The sequence below is a fragment of the Marmota marmota genome, unplaced genomic scaffold (assembly GCF_001458135.2).
Source record: "Marmota marmota marmota unplaced genomic scaffold, marMar, whole genome shotgun sequence".
In the NCBI taxonomy this organism is placed as follows: domain Eukaryota; kingdom Metazoa; phylum Chordata; class Mammalia; order Rodentia; family Sciuridae; genus Marmota; species Marmota marmota.
This window is the reverse complement of record NW_025999880.1, coordinates 16,205,760-16,225,367: the sequence shown is the minus strand read 5'-3', so window position 1 is coordinate 16,225,367 and position 19,608 is coordinate 16,205,760. Positions and strand designations below refer to the sequence as shown.

At 39.8% G+C, this 19,608-nt stretch overlaps 1 protein-coding gene across 6 annotated transcripts in view; it reads right to left on the bottom strand.

Annotated features, from left to right (window-relative positions):
- Stat3 (signal transducer and activator of transcription 3) overlaps positions 1-19,608 on the bottom strand; it is a 64,540-nt gene that overhangs the window by 19,258 nt on the left and 25,674 nt on the right. For 4 of the 6 annotated variants that reach the window (XM_015495681.2, XM_015495683.2, XM_015495682.2 and 1 more), the window contains exons 2-10: positions 9,593-9,745; positions 8,473-8,617; positions 6,881-6,979; positions 3,135-3,230; positions 2,910-2,991; positions 2,506-2,600; positions 2,206-2,357; positions 974-1,132; positions 740-832 (exon numbers count right to left, since the gene is read on the bottom strand). In XM_015495681.2, the coding sequence (XP_015351167.1) occupies positions 740-832; positions 974-1,132; positions 2,206-2,357; positions 2,506-2,600; positions 2,910-2,991; positions 3,135-3,230; positions 6,881-6,979; positions 8,473-8,617; positions 9,593-9,720 (1,049 nt within the window). In that variant the 5' untranslated portion in view covers positions 9,721-9,745. Of the gene's footprint in view, positions 1-739; positions 833-973; positions 1,133-2,205; positions 2,358-2,505; positions 2,601-2,909; positions 2,992-3,134; positions 3,231-6,880; positions 6,980-8,472; positions 8,618-9,592; positions 9,750-19,608 lie in introns of those variants that run through there. The other 2 variants (XM_048791235.1, XM_048791231.1) reach the window with 2 other exon arrangements.

Genomic DNA, 19,608 nt, shown 5'->3' with positions numbered 1-19,608 from the left:
TGTGGGTGGTTGACAAATGTTGTTACCCAAAAATTTGGGATTTTGGCGATCAATTCTGACCTCTTCTGAAAAAATGGTTGGCGGAGTTTGTTATATTTCTGTTCTACTTTCAATATCTCCTCACTGGCTTGTTCATTAAGTCTGTCTATTTCATTTTGTACTTCATCGATATGTTCAATTGCTTCTTGTTGTTCTTTTTCTCCCTTCGGCAAACCCAGAGAGGCCGACGAATTCGCCTGCTCAGGGGCGGCAGGCAGTTTGGGTTTTTTTGTTTGAGACTGGAGCAAAGATTGGCGTTTGGGGGCCATCCTATGAGGGAAGTCAAGGAGCAGACCCACAGGTCTCACAGCTCACCAGGGAGAAGTGCAGAGAGTGAGATCCTTTCTTAAAATAAAAAATAAAAAAGGGCTAAGGATGTAATTTACTGGAGAATGCCCCTGGGTTCAATCTCAAGTACTACAAACACACACACACATACCATGCTGGCAAATTTCATACTCACAACAGCACTGCCTGTGAGGCCTGAAAAAAACAACCCTGAAAGTAGGTGCAGTGCTGGTGCCTACAGTTCCAGCTACCCAGGCCAAGGTGGGAGAACTACTTGACTCCAGGATGTGGAGACCAGCCCAGGCAATACGGTGAGAGCCCATGTCAGGACAAAACAAAACAAAACACCAACTCTGACTCTAAAGGTATCCTTCAACAAAACTTCCACCCAAGCAGAAATGCCATGGCCTACCTGACTTTAGTGGTGAACTGGACACCAGTCTTGATGACTAACGGCCGGTCAGGATGCATGGGCATGCAGGGCTGCCGCTCAACCACAAAGGCACTGAAAGGGAAAAGGTCAGCTTGTCACATACTACTGTGGTGACAAGTCTTTTTTCTGATCCTCTGAAGTCAGTTAATCTCTCACCTCAGGACATTTTTTGGGGCCAGGGGATGAGAGAAGGTGACAAAGATTTTAAGTTACCTTTTCATTAAGTTTCTGAACAGCTCCACGATTCTCTCCTCCAGCATTGGCCGGTGCTGTACAATGGGGTCCCCTTTGTAGGAAACTTTTTGCTGCAACTCCTCCAGTTTCTTGATTTGCTGGCGGGTCTGAAGTTGGGATTCTGCTAATGAGGTGATCCTGCCAGTAAAATAGGAAAGTTTCCAGTTACCTGGTAAACAGACACAGGTGGGAATGGGAAGGGGAAAGGGAGGGGCATACCATAGGTATAAATACCACTAAGAAAGCCCCTCAAATAACAAAGGGGAATTTTCTTCTATTGTGGTAAAACATACATGGCATAAAATAGACCATTTTTAACCATTTTAAGAATATAGTTCAGTGACATTAAGAAAAAGGAATTTATTTTGCTTTTTTTTTTTTTAATAGTCCCTAAAATTTCGAATTTCAAAGATGGGATTGGACATAAAGGAAGAAATGTTAAAACTTGCAGCATTAGGAGACACTGGTGGAGTTATCACTGGAACATGAAAGCATTAGACTCCGATTCGGTGGATATAAACTATAAAGATTGGCACTCACTTTAATTATCCTAACTTGTCCATATGTTAAAATGTGAAACTGGGAACTAAAGGGGAATAGATAGCCTCAGAAGACTTGGATTTAAGCCAAACTTACTACCTGTGCAGGTTTGGACAAGCCTCTTCACCAGGGTAGGTCTGGTACATGAAGGAAAGGGGTCGATGTGCATGATTCCCACAAGCCCTTTCAATGTCAACTCTCAATAGATATTATGCTTCAAAATGTTAATAACATGCATAGAGGAAAAAATAAGCAGAGAGCCCTGTGGTGTTGCACACCTGTAATATCTGCAACTCAGGAGGCTGGGGCAGGTAGATCACAACTTTGAGGTCAGCCTCAGCAACTTAGTGAGGCCCTAAATAACACAGAGAAACTGACTCAAAATTTAAAAATTAAGGGGCCAGGGTTGTGGCTCAGTGACAGAGTGCTTGCCTAGCAGGCATGAGGCACTGGGTTGGATCCCCAGCACCACATAAAAATAACAAATACAAAAATAAAGTTAATTTTTTTTAAATAAAAAGAACCGGAGAAGTAGCTCAGTGGTAAAGTACTGCTGGGTTCAATTCCTAGTACCAAAAAAAAGATTGTACTAACTTTGTGGGCCTATGGTTATGACCATAATTCAATTCAGTTTCTAAAAGGAAAAGAAAAGTTTCTCTTCCAACTGTTACCAGTTTTCCAGACGATCCAGGCAGATGTTAGGAGGGCCTCCAATGCAAGCAATCTGTTGCCGCCTCTTCCAGTCAGCCAGCTCTTCGTCAGTAAGCGTTTTCTGCACATACTCCATTGCTGACAAAAGCCCCGCCAGTTCACTCACGATGCTCTGGTTGGAAACCAAAACAAAGTCAGAAAACATTTCCCCACACTGTCTCTAACCACATTCTTTAGTCAGTTCCAGAGAAGGAACTTATTAGAAACCAGTTCTGCCACAAGACATGCAAGGCACCAGGGAAGCTGTCCAAGGCGCTTACTCTCCGCATCTGGTCCAGCGCTGTGAGCATCTGCTCCAGCTGCTGCATCTTCTGCCTGGTCACAGACTGGTTGTTTCCATTCAGATCCTGCATGTCTGTAGGCAAAGGAAAGACCCCTTGACCAGAGGGAATACTCTCAGCCTTCAAAATAAGGCTTCGGAGCCAGGTGCAGTGGTGCCCGCCTACAGTCCCAGCTATTCAGGAGACTGAGGTAGGAGGATTGCAAGTTCAAGGCCAGACTCAGCAACTTAGCAAGTCCCATCTCAAAACACAGACAATAAAAGAGGTACCATTAAGCAGCAGGAGTCCCTCACCTCCCACCATAAAGTCTAACAGAGTTAAGACAAAAAAGTCTTTAAACTCACTTTCTATGGGAGATTTTAATGTCTCTAATATTCACTTGCCTCCTTGACTCTTGAGGGTTTTATAGTTGAAATCAAAGTCATCCTGGAGATTCTCTACCACTTTCATTTTCTGTTCTAGATCCTGTTTAAAATAAATCAAAAACAGAAGTAAAATTTAAAAAAGGTTTCCTTGGGAAAAAAAAATTCTGAGAAGAATGAAAATGTGCACGCAAGACCCACTCTCGATAGCCCCAATCCAAGCTTCTCAGCCAGGACCTACTTTACCTGTACTCGCTTTCGAACATCCTGAAGGTGCTGCTCCAGCATCTGCTGCTTTTCCGTCACCACAGCAGCTGTGGGGTGGTTGGCCTGGCCCCCTTGCTGCCAAATAGTGGGTAAGCACACATATAAACACACAGAACATGGGGGAAGGAACACCCCCATCTGGCCTCCATCCCTCCCTACTACCCTTCCTTGCTATCCCCTGCCACTAGGAGAGGAGAGGAAACAGAGGCAGCGGAACTGTGGGCAGGGTGCCAAGGAATCCCTCATGTTTTACCTGTGTCACTGGCTTTTTACCAACAGATCATACTATATACCCACTCTGGATTGAACTAGGAGTCCACATGTTGAACTAAGACATGGTCCCTGCCCTCAAACAGTTCATGGGTAAGGATGTAAAGAAATTTCAGAACAGGCTGGGGTGTAGCTCCGTGGTAGATTATATGCTTGGCATGCCGGGTTCAATTTCCAGCACTACAAAAATAAACAAATTCAGAATATCTGATGATAGCAGATGTCAATCTACTGAAACATGGTGTGCAAACATTTCTGTGGAATAAAAGCGCCATCCTGCCCTAAGGATGAAATTCCGTATCAACGGATGTGCTCTCAGGGGAGAAGGAGAGGCTAGTACCTTGAAAAGATCAATTAGTCCATAACATTTTAGGATTTGCTAGGTTTTGTGAAAGAGCAGTAATAAAAGATCTTGGACAGAAAAGACCATGTAAAAGCCAGAGATCAAGATAGTGTGATAGTGGCCCAAGGACAGAGATGGCAATGAATGGGGCAGATTTGAGAGTCCAGGAAAGATGCTATCTACCCAGGAGTTCAAGCTAGAAACCCTTAGGCATCTGATTTCTCCCTGATTTCACACTGACTCATCAACTCTCCTGGTCCATTCCCTGCAATCTCTCAAACCGACCTTGAGTATCAAGGGCTCAGTTCAAGCCCCAACTGCTGTTCTCTTTGCTTCTAAACTCTCTTACTTCCAATCTGTTCTCTACCTTTCTACCAGAAGTCTCCAAAATAGGTCTGATCATGCCGGTTTAAAAACTCCCTCCCTTTCCCATGCCTAGCCAAGCAAAGATAATACAAACTTCTTAGAAATCTTGGGAGGGCAACCCCTGCCCCTAGTTACTCTCCCAGGGGTGGGAATGACTCATTTGATTGGTAAGATTGAGAGAAAGACTTTCTCTGTCCAGAGACATGTCAAAGAGCCCAGTCCTGGAGCTTCTGCCTGCCTCTCTCACTGTTGCCTGCCTCAGCTTGCTTGGGGCAGGAGCAGGTCTTGGTTTCTAGACGTCTCCTTCTTTGTATTCAGCAGGTATCAGTCCATGGTCTCTTAAGCTTTGTAACCCCCATCTCTCCACCCCAAGTTCTAACTCGGGCAACAGGTGTTAGAAAGACCCTGTGGTTACTAGCTTAAGCCATGCTTTCCAATCTAGTTCTACCAGAAATATAGCTATTTTCATTTGCATTTGGCTCCCATGTCCTAGTTCTCAATTGGTGCTGCTCTTAAAGGGAGCAGAACCCAAAACACAAAGATACTGCAAACAATCTGATAAATTTAACTTGCCCTCTCCATGTCTCAGTGACCCCTAACCACCCATTCTTCTCTGTATACGGTATGCTCCCACACTTCACCTCCTGCACACTGTCCACTCAGCCTGGTGTGCACCTCTGCCCAAGCACCCGTGAACTTGTTCACCTTCACTTTCAATTCAAAGGTTCACTCTCCTGTGAAATCCTCTACAACTTCCTTGGACAAAATGACTCACATCCTCTTCTGTGTTTTTCTCACCTTGAGTATTTGTGCATAATCTAACTAGCTTCAGAGCCCATTAAGTAGCAGGGATTACTTTTTTTTTGGTACCAGGAACTGAACCCAGGGACACTTAACTAGTGAGCCACATCCCCAGCCCTTTTTAAAAAATTTTGAGATGGGGGTATCACAAGCTGCTTAGGGCCTTGGTAAGTGGCTGAGGTTGGCTTTGAACTTACGATCCAGCCTCAACCTCTGGAGGTGCTGGTATCAGAGGTGTGCACCACTGCACCCAGCAAATTGTATCTTTTCTTCTATTTCTTTATGCTTTTACCTATGCTGGGCATTTAAGAATGTGCCACATGATATAAATGGAGAAAAAAAGAGTGAAGCCTGGACTGAGGCCACAAATATCCAACTTATAGCTCTCTATCAGAGACTGTGAATGTTTTCTCTTGGGGCCAGATGATGAATGTTTTTTGCCTTCTGGGCCACATAGTCTCTGCTTCAAATACTCAGTTGTGCTACTGTGGCATGAAAGCAGCCACAAATAATTCATAAATGAATAAATGTGGCTGGGTTCCAAAAAACTTCATTTATAAAAATAAGCCATATGCAGCGGCACATGCCTACAATCACAGCCACTTGGGAGGCTGAGGTAGGAAGACTACTTGAACCCAGGAGTTGGCACCAGCCCGAGCAACCTGGCAGGACCCTGTGTCTTAGAGATGTGGGGAAGAGGCTAGATTGGGGCCTTTGACAGTTTTCAGACCCTGGGTCCTACAGGACTAAGAACATTCTTTTGCTTTCCTATCTCCCATGGTAAAGTTAGAGACTCTACTCAAATTGACTTAAACCAAAATGTTTTTTTATCTTGGGGAACAGGATGAAGACATGAAGGTTCTCATAATACATAATACACACAGGCAAGTGCCTCTTAGCCTCTCAGGCTGCAGGTATGGAACAGTGAGTGTTATCAGTGTTAGCTTCTCTTTCACCCACATCTGAGTATAACAGTTTTCTGTGACAGTTCCTTAGTGGGTTCCCGTTTCTCACAGCAGTGGTGATATTGGTGATGATGATTAACAGCAGCAGCAAAAGGCAGTTAACACTTATTTCACACTTCTGTGCCAGATACTATTGCAAGCATTTTACATGTATGAAGTAATTTAATTCTATGATGTAGGCACACTGTCGTTCTCTTTAGAGGAAGAGTAAGTAGTTTTCTTAAGATGCACAGTAAGTGGTAAAGCAGCAGGATTCAAACTCAGGGAGTTTGGCCTTTGAGATGAACTGCTCTTCCAAAGCCCAGTTACTAGATGTGACTAATTAAAAACACTTTCATGTGGTCCCTGAGTCACTTAGGTCCCCTCACCCTGCCAGATACTGAACTTGCTACCCTGCTCCCAAGAACATATGTGTTTATGTTTCCATCTTTGAACACGATCTTCTTTGAGCCCAGTGCTCTCTCATCATCTGTCTGAGTTAGTTTTAAGGCTCAGCTCAAACACAGCCTCCTCTTTCTGTGATGCTTTCCCCACAGTCTAGGTTGACTTAGATGATCTTTCTTTTATCACCTTAATAAATTGTTCTATTAAAAAAAAAATGCCTGGAAGGGTGGCCCAGCCACTCAGGAGGCTGAGGCAGGAGGATCATAAGTTTGAGGCTAGCCTCAGCAACTTCGCAAAGACCTAAGCACATTAGTGAGACCCTGTTTCAAAAATATAAAAGACTGGGGATGTGGCTCAGTGGTTAAGCACCCCGGGGTTCAAATCCCAGCACTAAAAAAAAAAAAAAAAAAAAATCATGGCGTTGGCTTTTTTGGCAGTATGGGTGGTATAACGCTTTTAATGTATTTTTCAGTGTATTTTTATGGCCACTCTATTTTAAATGTTTTTCCTTTGTTCCGAGTATAGTTAATATTGCTTGTGCAGTTGTTTGATTTTCTGTTTCTCCCAATCTGATGCTGTTTCTTCCTGGGTCTCACCTGGGCTGCAGTGGCTGCAGTCTGGAGGAGGCGGGACTCTTCCCACAGGCACCTGGCCACTATTCGAGCGATCTCCATTGGCTTCTCAAGATACCTACTCTGTATGTAGGAGAGAAAGACAATGAAAAGCTGCAGCAGACTTTGGAGATATGGACTGAATTTTGTTAACTTACAACTAATTTCTATATAAACTGAGGAAAGCCTTATATATACTACATGAAACAACAGCTGAAGGCCTCAAAGCCTGGCAGAAATCAGTGGGGAAGACAGGGGAAAAGAGAAGAAGAAAGGTGGTTACAATGATGACAGCATATGAGCCTGGGTCTTTGGACAGTATGTTACCCTGGTCTTACAGGGAGGTACCTGATTTTATCTAGGAGTATTAAATTTCTGGCCAAATTTTTTTTTTTTTTTTTTTTTTTTTTTGTACTAGGGACTGAACCCAGGAGCACTTTACCACCGAGCAAATCTCTAGCCCTTATTTTTCTTATTTTGAGACAGAGTCTTACTAAATTGCTGAGGCTGGCCTCAAACTTGCAATCCTTTACCTCCAGAGCTGCTGGGATTACAGGAGTGTGCCATCATGCCCAGCCAATTTCTAGTCAAACTTTTTTTTTTTTGGTACCATGGTTTGAACTCAGGGGCACTCAGTCACTGAGCCATATCTCCAACCCTATTTTGTATTTTTTTATTTGGAGACAGGGTCTCACTGACTTGCATTGCTAAGGCTGGCTTTGAACTCATGATCCTCCTGTCTCAACCTCCCGAGCTGCTGGGATTACAGGTGTACGCCACAGAACCTGGCTCTGATCAAACTTTTAACAATTAAAATAAGAATTGCTGGGCACCATGGCACATGCCTGCACCCCCAGCTACTGGGGAGTCTGAGATGGGAGGATCGAGAGTTCAAAGCCAGCCTCAGCAACAATGAGGTGCTAAGCAACTCAGTGAGACCTTATCTCTAAACAAAATACAAAATAGGGCTGGGGTGTGGCTCAGTGGTCAAGTGCCCTGAGTTCAATCCCTGGTACCCCAAAAAAGTAAATAAATAAAAGTAAGAATTTCCCAGTGGGGGCTGGGGTGATGGCTCAGTGGTAGAGTGCTTGCCTAGCATGTGTGAGGCACTGGGTTCAATTCTCATCACTGCATATAAATAAATAAATAAAAGGTTCACTGACAACTTTTTAAAAAAATTGTCTGGTGCAGTGGCATATATCATATAATTTCAATGACTCAGGCAGCTGAGACAGGAGGATATCAAGTTGGAGGCCAGCTTGGGCAATCTAGTGAGACCTTTAGCAACTTTGCAAGACCCTGTCTCAAACCTCTTGTGAGGGGTAGGTGTTACTAGCCTGCTAACATAATATGATTAACATTACAACAATCACTTTATTACTTCAACTGTGACATGAGAAGTCAATTTCTGGTAATGATGCTTAAGGGTGAGCATGCAGAAAATTAAGAAAGGGCTAATTCTTTCTCCTTTGATAGGTTCTCATTATTTAACCAAATAAGGAAAGAAGTTCTTCCAGGAAAGAAGCTAACACCCTACTCTGCGGATCCACTGTCTTCTGTACATTTTCCCATCGCACCTGAAGGAACTGCTTGATTCTTCGCAGATTGTGCTGATAGAGAACATTGGACTCTTGTAGGAAGCGGCTGTATTGCTGGTCAATCTCACCCAAGAGATTATGAAACACCAATGTGGCATGAGATTCTTTGCTGGCAGCATATGCCCTGGGAAACACAATAAGAATAATTCTGAAACCTATACCTACACACACACACACACACACATTCACACACTCAGAAATCACCATGAGGAGAGATTAAAAAAGGCAAACCTGATGCTATAACCCAGTTATCATTTTCCATTTTCCTTGCTCAGCAACTACATGATTATTAACAATTATTCCACATATTATTGCCCCTCTCATAGTATATATATAATATTTGAGCAAATTGGACAGATATGTGGTTTTGCTTTAAATTCTCATCAACTCTGTGGTCAGATGATTAGTACAAATAAGCACTTATTAGTATAATAAGCAATGGCCTATCTCCAGCATCTCTGAATCACATCTTGGCCCCTCACCAAATCAGGTATGTATTCTGAAAAAACTAGGTCATATTAATAGAGGCCTGAGTTAAACCAAAATTAATAGATGGACCTAAACATGTTAAAGAAACTAGTTGTTATTATCTCCTATATGAATGGAATCTATTTCTCTTACCCAGTGTCTCTTTCCTATAATTAAAGGGAATCATATGTGCTGACTCAAATTTCTATCTGTAATGAAATTCTCAAATTAAAATATTTCTACCACATCACTGGAGTATAGGAATACTTTTGGATCTCAAGTAAATAAGATTCAAATGAATCTTCAACACATCTACCACCAAGCAGTCTGAGTTTTTGGGGGTTTTTTTTAATATTTATTTTTTAGTTTTAGGTTGACACAATATCTTTATTCTATTTTTATGTGGTGGCTGAGGATCAAACCCAGTGCCTTATGTAGGCTAGGCAAGCGCACTACTACTTAAGTCGCATCCCCAGCCCTTTTTTGTATTTTATTTAGAGACAGGGTCCCACTGAGTTGCTTAGCGCCTTGCTAAGTTGTTGAGTCTGGTTTTGAACTTGTGATCCTCCTGCCTCAGCCTCATGAGCTGCTGGGATTCTAGGCGTGCACCACCACATCCAGCAGGACTTACCAGTCTTGACTCTCAATCCAAGGTGCAAGAAACTGCCGGAGCTCCATTGGGAAGCTGTCGCTGTACAGCTGATGAAGCTGCTCCAGGTACCGTGTGTCTAGCTGCTGAAGCTGATTCCACTGGGCCATCCTGCTGAAATCAGGGGGGTCCCAACTGTAAACCAAAGTGTTCATATGGTCACCACAAGCCCCAGTGGATGTAAATAATCTGAAAATACCCCATCTACCCAACACAGATATCAGGTCTATGACTGGGGATAAAAGACGCATTGGGAAGAATCCTACATATTTTTCCCAGTTTAGAACATTAGAACAGTAGATACATATTCACAATCTTTGTCTCTGGAACATCACATCTTTGTGTGTGTGTGTGTGTGTGTGTGTTAATTACTAGGGATTTAATCCAGGGGTGCTCTACCTCTGAGCTACATCCCCAGTCCTGTTTTTTATTTTATTTTGAGACAAGTTCTGACCAAGTTCTGACCAATTCGTTAAGGCTGGCCTCAAACTTGTGATTCTCCTGCCTCAGCCTCCTGAGTAGCTGGGATTATAGGTATGTACCACCAATATAGCTTTTTTTCAGAAGGATAACAAGTAGACATGATGCCAAGTTTTAGAATCCATTATCTACTAGAAATATGTGTAGTTGAAAAATCACTTAAGTACAAGATTTCTATTTCCTCATTTATAATATGAAGATCACATTTCCTATCCCTCAGGGCCAATGAGATAATATTTCTAAAGTTCCCAGCTCCATGCACAGCACACAACAGATATTTAGCAAATGTCATTTTCTTTATTTCCCTACAACACTTCTTTTAGGTGAAGTGTAAAATATACCCAGTGTACTAAAATACAGGATGTGGATGTTCAACAAGGACCAAGAGGGGCAGGGGCTAGGGCTCAATGGTAGAGCACTTGCCTGGCACGTGTGAGGAACTGGGTTCAATCCTCAGCACCACATAAAAAATATATGAATAAAATAAAGGCATGCTCTCATCTACAATTATAAAATTAAAAAAAAAAAAAAAAAAAAGAAGGACCAAGAGCTAATTCCAAGTCTACACATTTAAGAGGATAAATGACCAAGTGCCCTGGGATTCTCCCACTCAATAAAAAGTGATTTTTTTTTTTTTTTTTAGTTTCTAAGTCTGGGATGAGGAAGAAGGGGAGCTAAATAGCAGGTATACAAATCATTCCCAGTTTCACCAATATGCCAGTAAAATGCTCAGGTGTGAGAAACCAATCCAGCTAATCACTTCCAGTCCTCTCTGTGAATAGTTCGAGTCACAGAAATGTCAATACAGAACAAATAGTCTTAAGAAGATCTAAAAATAGCTACAAGTAAGTGCCAAAGACTAAGAAGTGGGACATGCACACCAAACACTAGCTGGAACAAAAACTTAGTCAAAGCTCAGGCTCCAAACCCAAGCCTTGTAACCATGGCTGTAGTAATATCAGTAAGAAACCAAAGGTTTAGATCTCTTTTAAAGTACTCACATGAGGACCAAGTTAAAATCTGCCTAGTAGACCAAAAGCATCAAGATCTACAGTCTGCTTCTCAGGATCTTATTTACATAAAGATCTATCTGCGAAATTTATGTAGATTCTACCACATGCCAATGTACTGAAACTCAAGACTCTATAGAGCAAGCAGTATGGTCACATTGTGGCCACTGAACACATGTCCTCAGCCCTCTTTATTTGGGGGCAAGGTCTCACTAAGTTACCCACGCTGGCGTTGAACTAGGGATTCTCCTGAGTAGCTGGCATTTATAGGCATGGACCACACATTAGGTAGCCCATTTCCTTTTCACTTCTTTTAATATGGCTATTAGAAAATTTAACTTCATATATGTGACTTACATTCCATTTTTATAGGACACTGCTGCTAGACCATAACCAAGAAATGGTGGTTCTCCTAATTGAAAGCCCAAAGAAATAGTTATCAGTTTATCATCATATATTCCAGTGTTATAAATCCATAAAAATAGAATATTTCATTGTGTATCTTAGATAGAAATGCAGAGCTATTACAGACTACTCCTTCAAGTTCCGAGTCAAAACCATAAAACTGCATCCTAGTACACCTGCTCAAATATAGGAGAATGTTGAAGTCGTATATGCACATTTGCATTTTCAAATAACATACCTTAAAAAAATGATAAGTTGTTGAAAACTGTCTGATTAACTTTTAGTCCATAACTCGGAAACTTTTTGTTGTTGTTGTTGTTGCTGCAGTTTGGATGTTTTAGTTGGGGACAAAGGAGGTCCAGTGTATAATAATAATGCTATTTCTTAAACCAGAGACCACTGCAGGGTTTTTTTCCATAAAATTAAAGCACCAAGAATGATGTATTTTATGTTCTACTTTCCAAGAAAAGCACTGTCAAATATTCAAATAGTTATCTCCTTTAAAGGCTGCTAAAATACAAACCATATTTAATTAACAGCAGCCTCGGGGCAATTAAACCCAACTTTCATCATAAGAACAGGATGTCCTTAAGAGAAGACTAGCCCCATTGTGAAAAATCATCCCCAACTGGCTCTACTGTAATTGTTTTACTGGGAAAAAATTAAGAGTCCACTTTATTATCCCATCTCCATTCTGTTTTTCAAATTATAAATTAATCTAAAGAGTTCCACTAAATTCTAACTAAAATATTTCTTATCTATAAAATAATTCTAAATCTGTGATTTAATAATCACTTCATCAAATCCTTGAACACACAAGGTGATATGCATAATTTGATCACTGAGTACCACTGTGGGTGCCTGGGAGAGAAGCCATCACTCCACAAAGCCCTGGTTAGGGCATTTCATGGGGCTTAACTCTCAGAGCATTTACTAGGCTTAGGTTAACAGATTATAGATGCTTGTGTATAAAGGAAAGGTAAAGTGTGATCCTATTTTTTGTAACTGAAGAGAAAAGAAAAAGAAAAATGAAACAGCAAGTCACTAAAGACTTTCTGGACTTTAATATTTATTGTTTAGTTTTTCAGGTGGACACAATAACTTTATTTTTATGTGGCGCTGAGGATCGAACCCAGTGCCTCATGCATCATAGGCAAGCACTCTACCACTGAGCCACAACCCCAGCCCCTAACATTGTTTTTTAAAGTGTATTTTCCTGGGGTAATAAATAGTTTTTAAGATGAGGCATCATGATAATTTCTTACAGAAATAGTTTTATACTGTAAGAGCTTCATGTTTTATTTCCCACTATCAATAACAAGATATTAATAGAAAGTGTTGAAAATGAGGTGTCTGAATTATTTTGAGTTACCTGAAATGCAGCCTACTCCCATTTTTATATATAATGGCATAATCAAAATATTATAATTTTTTATATGATGTGATACTAAAGTGATTAGATACTAAAGTGAAATACATAGTGGAGCAGTTTTCATTTCAAGGAAAGAATAGGCCATCTTCTGATATTTCATTTGGATTTGATCAATGTGGGATGAGTGAGAAATGATTCTTTGTTCATTTAAAGTGCTACAATGATTAAAAATGGGGGAGGTCATAGATTTTAAGCAAATACATTATCTAAGAATATCTATTTTACTGTAACCTACTTCCCATGGTATTAGAAAAAGCATAATGAAAAAGAAGAGTGATTGAAAAGCCTCTGATCAAATCCTCCCTGAATTATTCCATAAAACATTCAGCAAATACTATTCCTGTATAGAGTTTAAAGCAGACCTGAATTGAATTACTGCTTTAGTTCTCAATCTCCTTGAATATCATTATTTTCTAAAATATGTAGAGGTGGGGGTGCATGAAAATTAATTTACTCAGAGCATTCCAACCATTTAATCATCTGTACTGCCCGGAGACAAATAATGTTTATGGGGGTTGGGAGATTGAAGAAATTATTCAATTTCCTTTTTTACCCATGATGATTTAGAAACAGCTAATGGAAAGAGATGTTTGACATGAGAATCTCTGGTATTGGGAGGATTAGTTCCCAAGCTACGATTCAATAAACATTTCTGAGACAATTGTCAAATGTGAGCATTCACATCAGCTTAATATTAATTCAGTCCCTGCTCCTATCTTAAACTCTGAACCAGATTATGAATTTGAATCTCATCTCTTACAGAAAGGCAATCCTTAATAAATGTAATACCCACGGCAGAAAATGGATTATGAAAGACCCTAATGTTTTTCCCCTATACTTGTACTAGAAGGGAAATAGTGTCTTTCACTACAAATATTTCCAGAATAACATTCTATCAGTAAGTATGTTATCAGTTGAGGGTCTGATAACACTTCTATTCTTTCAAAATGTAATAAAAACTAACTACATGGATGTAATAATACTAGTAGCATTTGTACGATATATTATAATTTAATAGCCTACCAATGTTTATTTCACTTGATTCTCACATTTAGAATCCATACAGAATTAATTTTCTATCATTAATATCAAGGGTCACTGTCAAGTCAGTTCTCTAATATTAAGAGAACTAAATCCATGAATGCTGAACTACAAACTTCATTGTAAATGTGACTATTCCTAATTCATAGGTGAGGAAATTGGGACTGTGAAATGTGAGGCAACACACAAAGGTCATTTTCTCATTGAGTACTGCAACAAACTGGGCCCTCTTAGGTCAGAGATACTTGCCTCCAGCCATGTGGGAGTTTATGGAGACCTCCAGGTATAGGTGTATAACGGATGTTTTGCTTGTACTTGAATCTCTTTCTTTCTTTTCTTTCTCCCAAACAATCTCAATTGTGATTCTCATGAGAACATAATTTGTTTGGGGGAATTAGCATGGGAAAACAAATTAACATAGACATTTAAAACTTTATATTTATTTTATTCTTGAAAAAAATAAACATCTGTTAGATCTGTTTTTAACATTAGAAATATACACAAGTCTACAGAAGTAAAGAATTCTAGTAGTATAATTTTTTTTCAGTTTGTCAAGATGGATGACCTGCCTATCATTGACTATGAGAATTACAAATATTACATTTGACCAGGAAATTGATAGATGAATAAAATAATAGTTTATTTTCAATTAAAGAGAGTTAATATCACTTTTATTTTTTACTTAATACATCTTAAGTGTACAATCTAAAATTATGTCTACTCAGAGAGTAAGATTTAATGATTAATCCCTCTAAACAATAAAATAATTTTCCTCATGAGCGAAATCTTAAATTTTAATTCTGTGCAAGAGTTATAAAACTAGTAAAGTTAAGGCCATATGCTTGCATTATCTTTCCTGTTTAATACATGTTAATCAACAATAAATGCCAAGAGCCCCTGGGATATCCCAGGATATCCCCTGGGATAGTTATAAAATAATGCAATCATTTAAAGCTGTCAGTTATTGTTATTTTAATTTTTTCCAATAAAACACTTGTATTCTTATCAACTTTACCAAAATCTTTACTAAAAGGTCAGCAATCAATAAGTTTTTGTTGATGCATGAATGAAAGAATGGTACATGGATGAATAAAAAAATCCATACTCAATCCCCACAAGACTTTTCATTTCTGTCCTGCATAGGGAGACTGAGGCAAATATATTTTAAATAGAGCATCTTCTATGAAGTCAACACAACTTTCCTTCCTTTCCACAGAAAGAACATGGCAGAATGAAAGAGAATATAATTCCTGAAAAATGAATTAACCATAACAAAGCTCATTTGTCCATTACTCAATCCAAGTGCTCCTGGGCATCTATATCATAAACCATTACATCTTGGTCTCTTGTAGATTCTGCTAATAGTTTAACCAAATGAGAAACATTCTTTAAATTCCTTCTACACCCAGCANTCATATCACCTTTCTTCCCTGTTTTAGGCAGACTTACCTGTCCTTGAGTCCACGCCCAGCATAGTCTTGAAGTCACGTAGACTTTGGAGAACAGAGGATGTCAGAAATGACTCTTATCAAAAGTAAGAAGCCGAATTACAACTGCGGCCAGGAAGAAGTGCAAGGTGGCCTTTGAATCTCCTCTACAAAACCTCCTGTTGTTGCTGACGTGCAGAATCACAGCCTTTGGGGACAAGAGTCCCTGTGTTTTTGCTTTGCCTGTGTTGCCATAAGCCTTTTTTCCTGTGTCTCAAGATCTTGCCATCCTTATTGGATTGGGCCAAGCTTTCAGCAACAGGAAGAGGAGAGAGAGAGGGAGAGAGAGGGAGGGAGAGAGAGAGAGAGAGAGAGAGAATTTTAATATTTATTTTTTTAGTTTTCGGCGGACACAACGTCTTTGTTTGTATGTGGTGCTGAGGATCGAACCCGGGCCGCACACATGCCAGGCGAGCGCGCTACCGCTTGAGCCACATCCCCAGCCCCAATTCATATTCTTTTTTTAATATTTATTTTTAAATTATAGGTAGACACAATATCTTTATTTTATTTTTATGTGCTGCTGAGGATCGAACCCAGGGCCTCACACATGCTAGGCAAGCGCTCTACCTCTGAGCCTCAGCCTCCAGCCCGCTTCATATTCTTTTAAAGCTGATTAAAATAAATATTCTTCTATGAAAAGAGATTTTTGTTTAAAGGCCACACAAAATAGCTATCTGGTTCTACTAGTGTTTTCAATACAATCCTGCAAATCCAATTGAGAAGCCACAGAATTTATTTAATTTGCAAACTCTATTTTATTTACTCTTGCTATAAAATATTCCAAAAAGGATTTGAGGTGGCTGCAACTCCTTAAAGTAGATCAGGAAGGGGGAAATGAGAAAATGAAAACACGATTAAGGCTGGAGAAAAATATTCACTTTTATAAATTCACTGTAGGATAAACTGTCATGGATGGCAGATAGTCCACATTTAAATACTAAGCTTTAACTATTTGGGCATTCATGATTTAACCACTCATAATTACCCAAGACATAAAGACTTGGGAATGTCAAATGAAAGTTAACTCAAAATAAGTACAATTATAAAGTAAATATATAATCTTAGTGCTTGCAAGTCCAAACAGTACCTTTACAAGGCTTAAGACTGCCTTTTTAGGTTTAATCTGCCTTTACAGTAAGAAATTTATGTTATAAATCTAATTTTGAGGGAGCTGGGGTTGTGGCTCAGTGGTACAGCGCTTGCCTAGCATGTGTGAGGCACTGGGTTCGATTCTCAGCACCACATGTAAATAAATAAAGGTCCATCAACAACTAATAAAATATTTCTAAAAAAAAATCTAATTTTGATTTCCTAAAAAAAAAAAAAAATTAACACTTGAATGCCCAACTAAAACAAATTATAAATGTTGTAGTTCAATTACAAATAATAAGATTTGTTTTAAAGTTAGAAACTAACTCTTCCCAGTAAAAATGAATATCAGGATATATGAGAACTTGTTCACTACTTATATGAAGTACTAAAAAATACTAAAAGAAGTACTAAATCACTGGACAGTGGAGCTCAGAGAAGTAGAGGAAATGACTTTTTTTGTTTTTCATTGTTTTTGCAATGCTGGGGTTGAACATATGGCTTGCCTCATGCCAGGCCAGCACTCTATCCAGGATCCAGAAACTTTTTTATTGACATTCTGGAGAACTCCAACTCAAAAAAGCTGACTATTTCACTTTCTCCTTGTTAAAGTTCAAGAATCTCAGGTCGGGAACATTATTTTTCTCCATTCCAACTCCTAACATGCTTATTAAGGTCTTACCACCATCACTACCATTTATACAGTTATCTGGTTCATATCCAGCAATATGAAGAATGAAATGTATCAGGTTTACACTGAACTTTAAGAGGCAGCATCCACCAAGAATGCAAATGACAAAAAGGAAAGAAAATCTAGTGCTCTGATTCATGAAGAACAAACAGGATTTTAAAAACAAACCGGAATCCGGGTGGAGTGGTGTATTCCTGCAATCCCAGCTACTTGGGAGGCCTAAGCAAGAGAATAGCAAGTTCAAGGTCAGCCTTGACAATTTAGGAAGACTCTGTCTCAAAATAAAAAATAAAAAAGCTGGTGGTGTGGCTCAGTGGTAGAGTCCCTAGGTTCAGTGCCCAGCACTGTAATAAATAAATAAATAAATAATTTACATAGTACTTCTTACCACATGACAGGCACCATTAGCACTTGACATACATTTATTGACACCTTTCATCCTTACAATATATGAAATAGACACTACTTATATCTTCATTTTACAGAGGAGAAACTGAGGGACAGAATATTAAGTGATTTACCCAATATCACACAGGGAGGAAAGCCTTGGGGCTGGAATCCTAAATCAAATAGTCCTTACCCCCCACCTCCCCGATGAATTCTTGCTATTAACCACTATGAGAATTTTAGAGCTAAGCATGGTGATACACAAATAAAACTGACTTGGAGAGCTGGGGTTGTGGTCAGTAGTAGAGTGCTTGCCTAGCATGCATGAGGCAATGGGTTCGATCTCCAGCACCACATAAAAATTAAAAAATAAACAAAATTAAGGTATTGTGTCCATCTACAACTAAAAATATATATATATATTTTTTAAAGTGACTTGGAGGATGATGAGGCAGGAGGATTGCAAGTTTGCAAGTTCAAGGCCAGCCTGGGCAATTTAGCAAGAATCTGTCTCTAAATAAATAAATAAAAAGCTGGGACTGCAACTCAGGGATAGAGGAGTTTTAGTTGATTTCAAATAATCCCTGAGTCAACCATGATATCAATCCAAATTGATCTTATGGTATTTTAATACACATAACAGTGCTTAGATTAAAGAATCTATTAGTCTCCCTATAACTGGCCCATGTCTGGGATGTTATTCCTTTTGTGTATATCACAATTTAAATGGCACTCTAAAAAAAATAACCAAACACATTCAGGGATGTCACAAATCAGTGAGTGAAGAATCCAAGACTTTGAACAAATTTGCCAATAAAGAGAAGTGGACAGCAGGAAGCAAGGTTAGGGAAGAAAAAGATAAATTACAGCTTCAAATACTTGGAGATCTGTACATGACAAGGTCAATCACTCCAGAACCAGAATCTGTTTCCCCATAACATCCACTTCTCAGTTCTGCCCCTTGGATTGTATATAGAGGTTCCACCTAGAATTACAGGGGTCAATATCAACAAATGAGGTGGGGGGGAACGGGGAGGGGAGAGAGAAAGAGAGGGAGGGAGGGAGAGACACTGATTGATTAAAAGTCTGGGAACTAAAAGCAGAAGCCAAATCTGAATCTCTGAGAGTGAGAATCGGGTTTTGCAATTTAAAGGTTCTTCAGATGATGTTAACTGATGTGCAGTCCAAATGAAAAGCTTGGGATCAGAGCAGAGATCAGGGCTTAACTCTGGATACACATCAGAATCACCTGAGGAGTTCTGAAAAGACGGATGCTGGTTCTTAGCCTAAATCTATGGAGTAGTAACCTTCAGGGACAGGGTCTAGGCAGCTGTAACAAAGCAGAACACTATATAGACTGTACAAAAAGACTATGGCATGAGATGAAGTTTGGAGAAGGCTCTCTTTTTTTTTTTTTTTTAAGAGAGAGTGAGAGAGGAGAGAGAGAGAGAGAGAATTTTTAATATTTTTATTTTTTAGTTATCGGCGGACACAACAACTTTGTTTGTATGTGGTGCTGAGGATCGAACCCGGGCCGCACGCATGCCAGGCGAGCGCGCTACCGCTTGAGCCACATCCCCAGGAGAAGGCTCTCTTAAAGCCACACTAAGAAATCTGAACTTCCTTCCAATGGAGAAGTCTGAAAAGTTTTAAGCACAAATGACAGCTACATTTACATTTCAGAAAGATACCTCAAGCTGCAATAATCAAGGTGACAGATAGTAGGAAACATTTTGAGGTAGACATTTTCTGGAGATAACTGAAGCAGTAGGGATGTCGGTTGCAGTGGCACACACTTGTAATCTCAGCGACTCCAGAGGCTGAGGCAGGAGGAGAACCGGTTGCCAATTTAGCAACTTAGTGAGGCCCTAAGCAATGCAGTGAGACCGTGTCTCAAAATACAAAATTAAAAGGGCTGGGGATGTGACTCAGTGGTTAAGCACTCCTGGGTTCAATTCCCAATACCAAAAAAA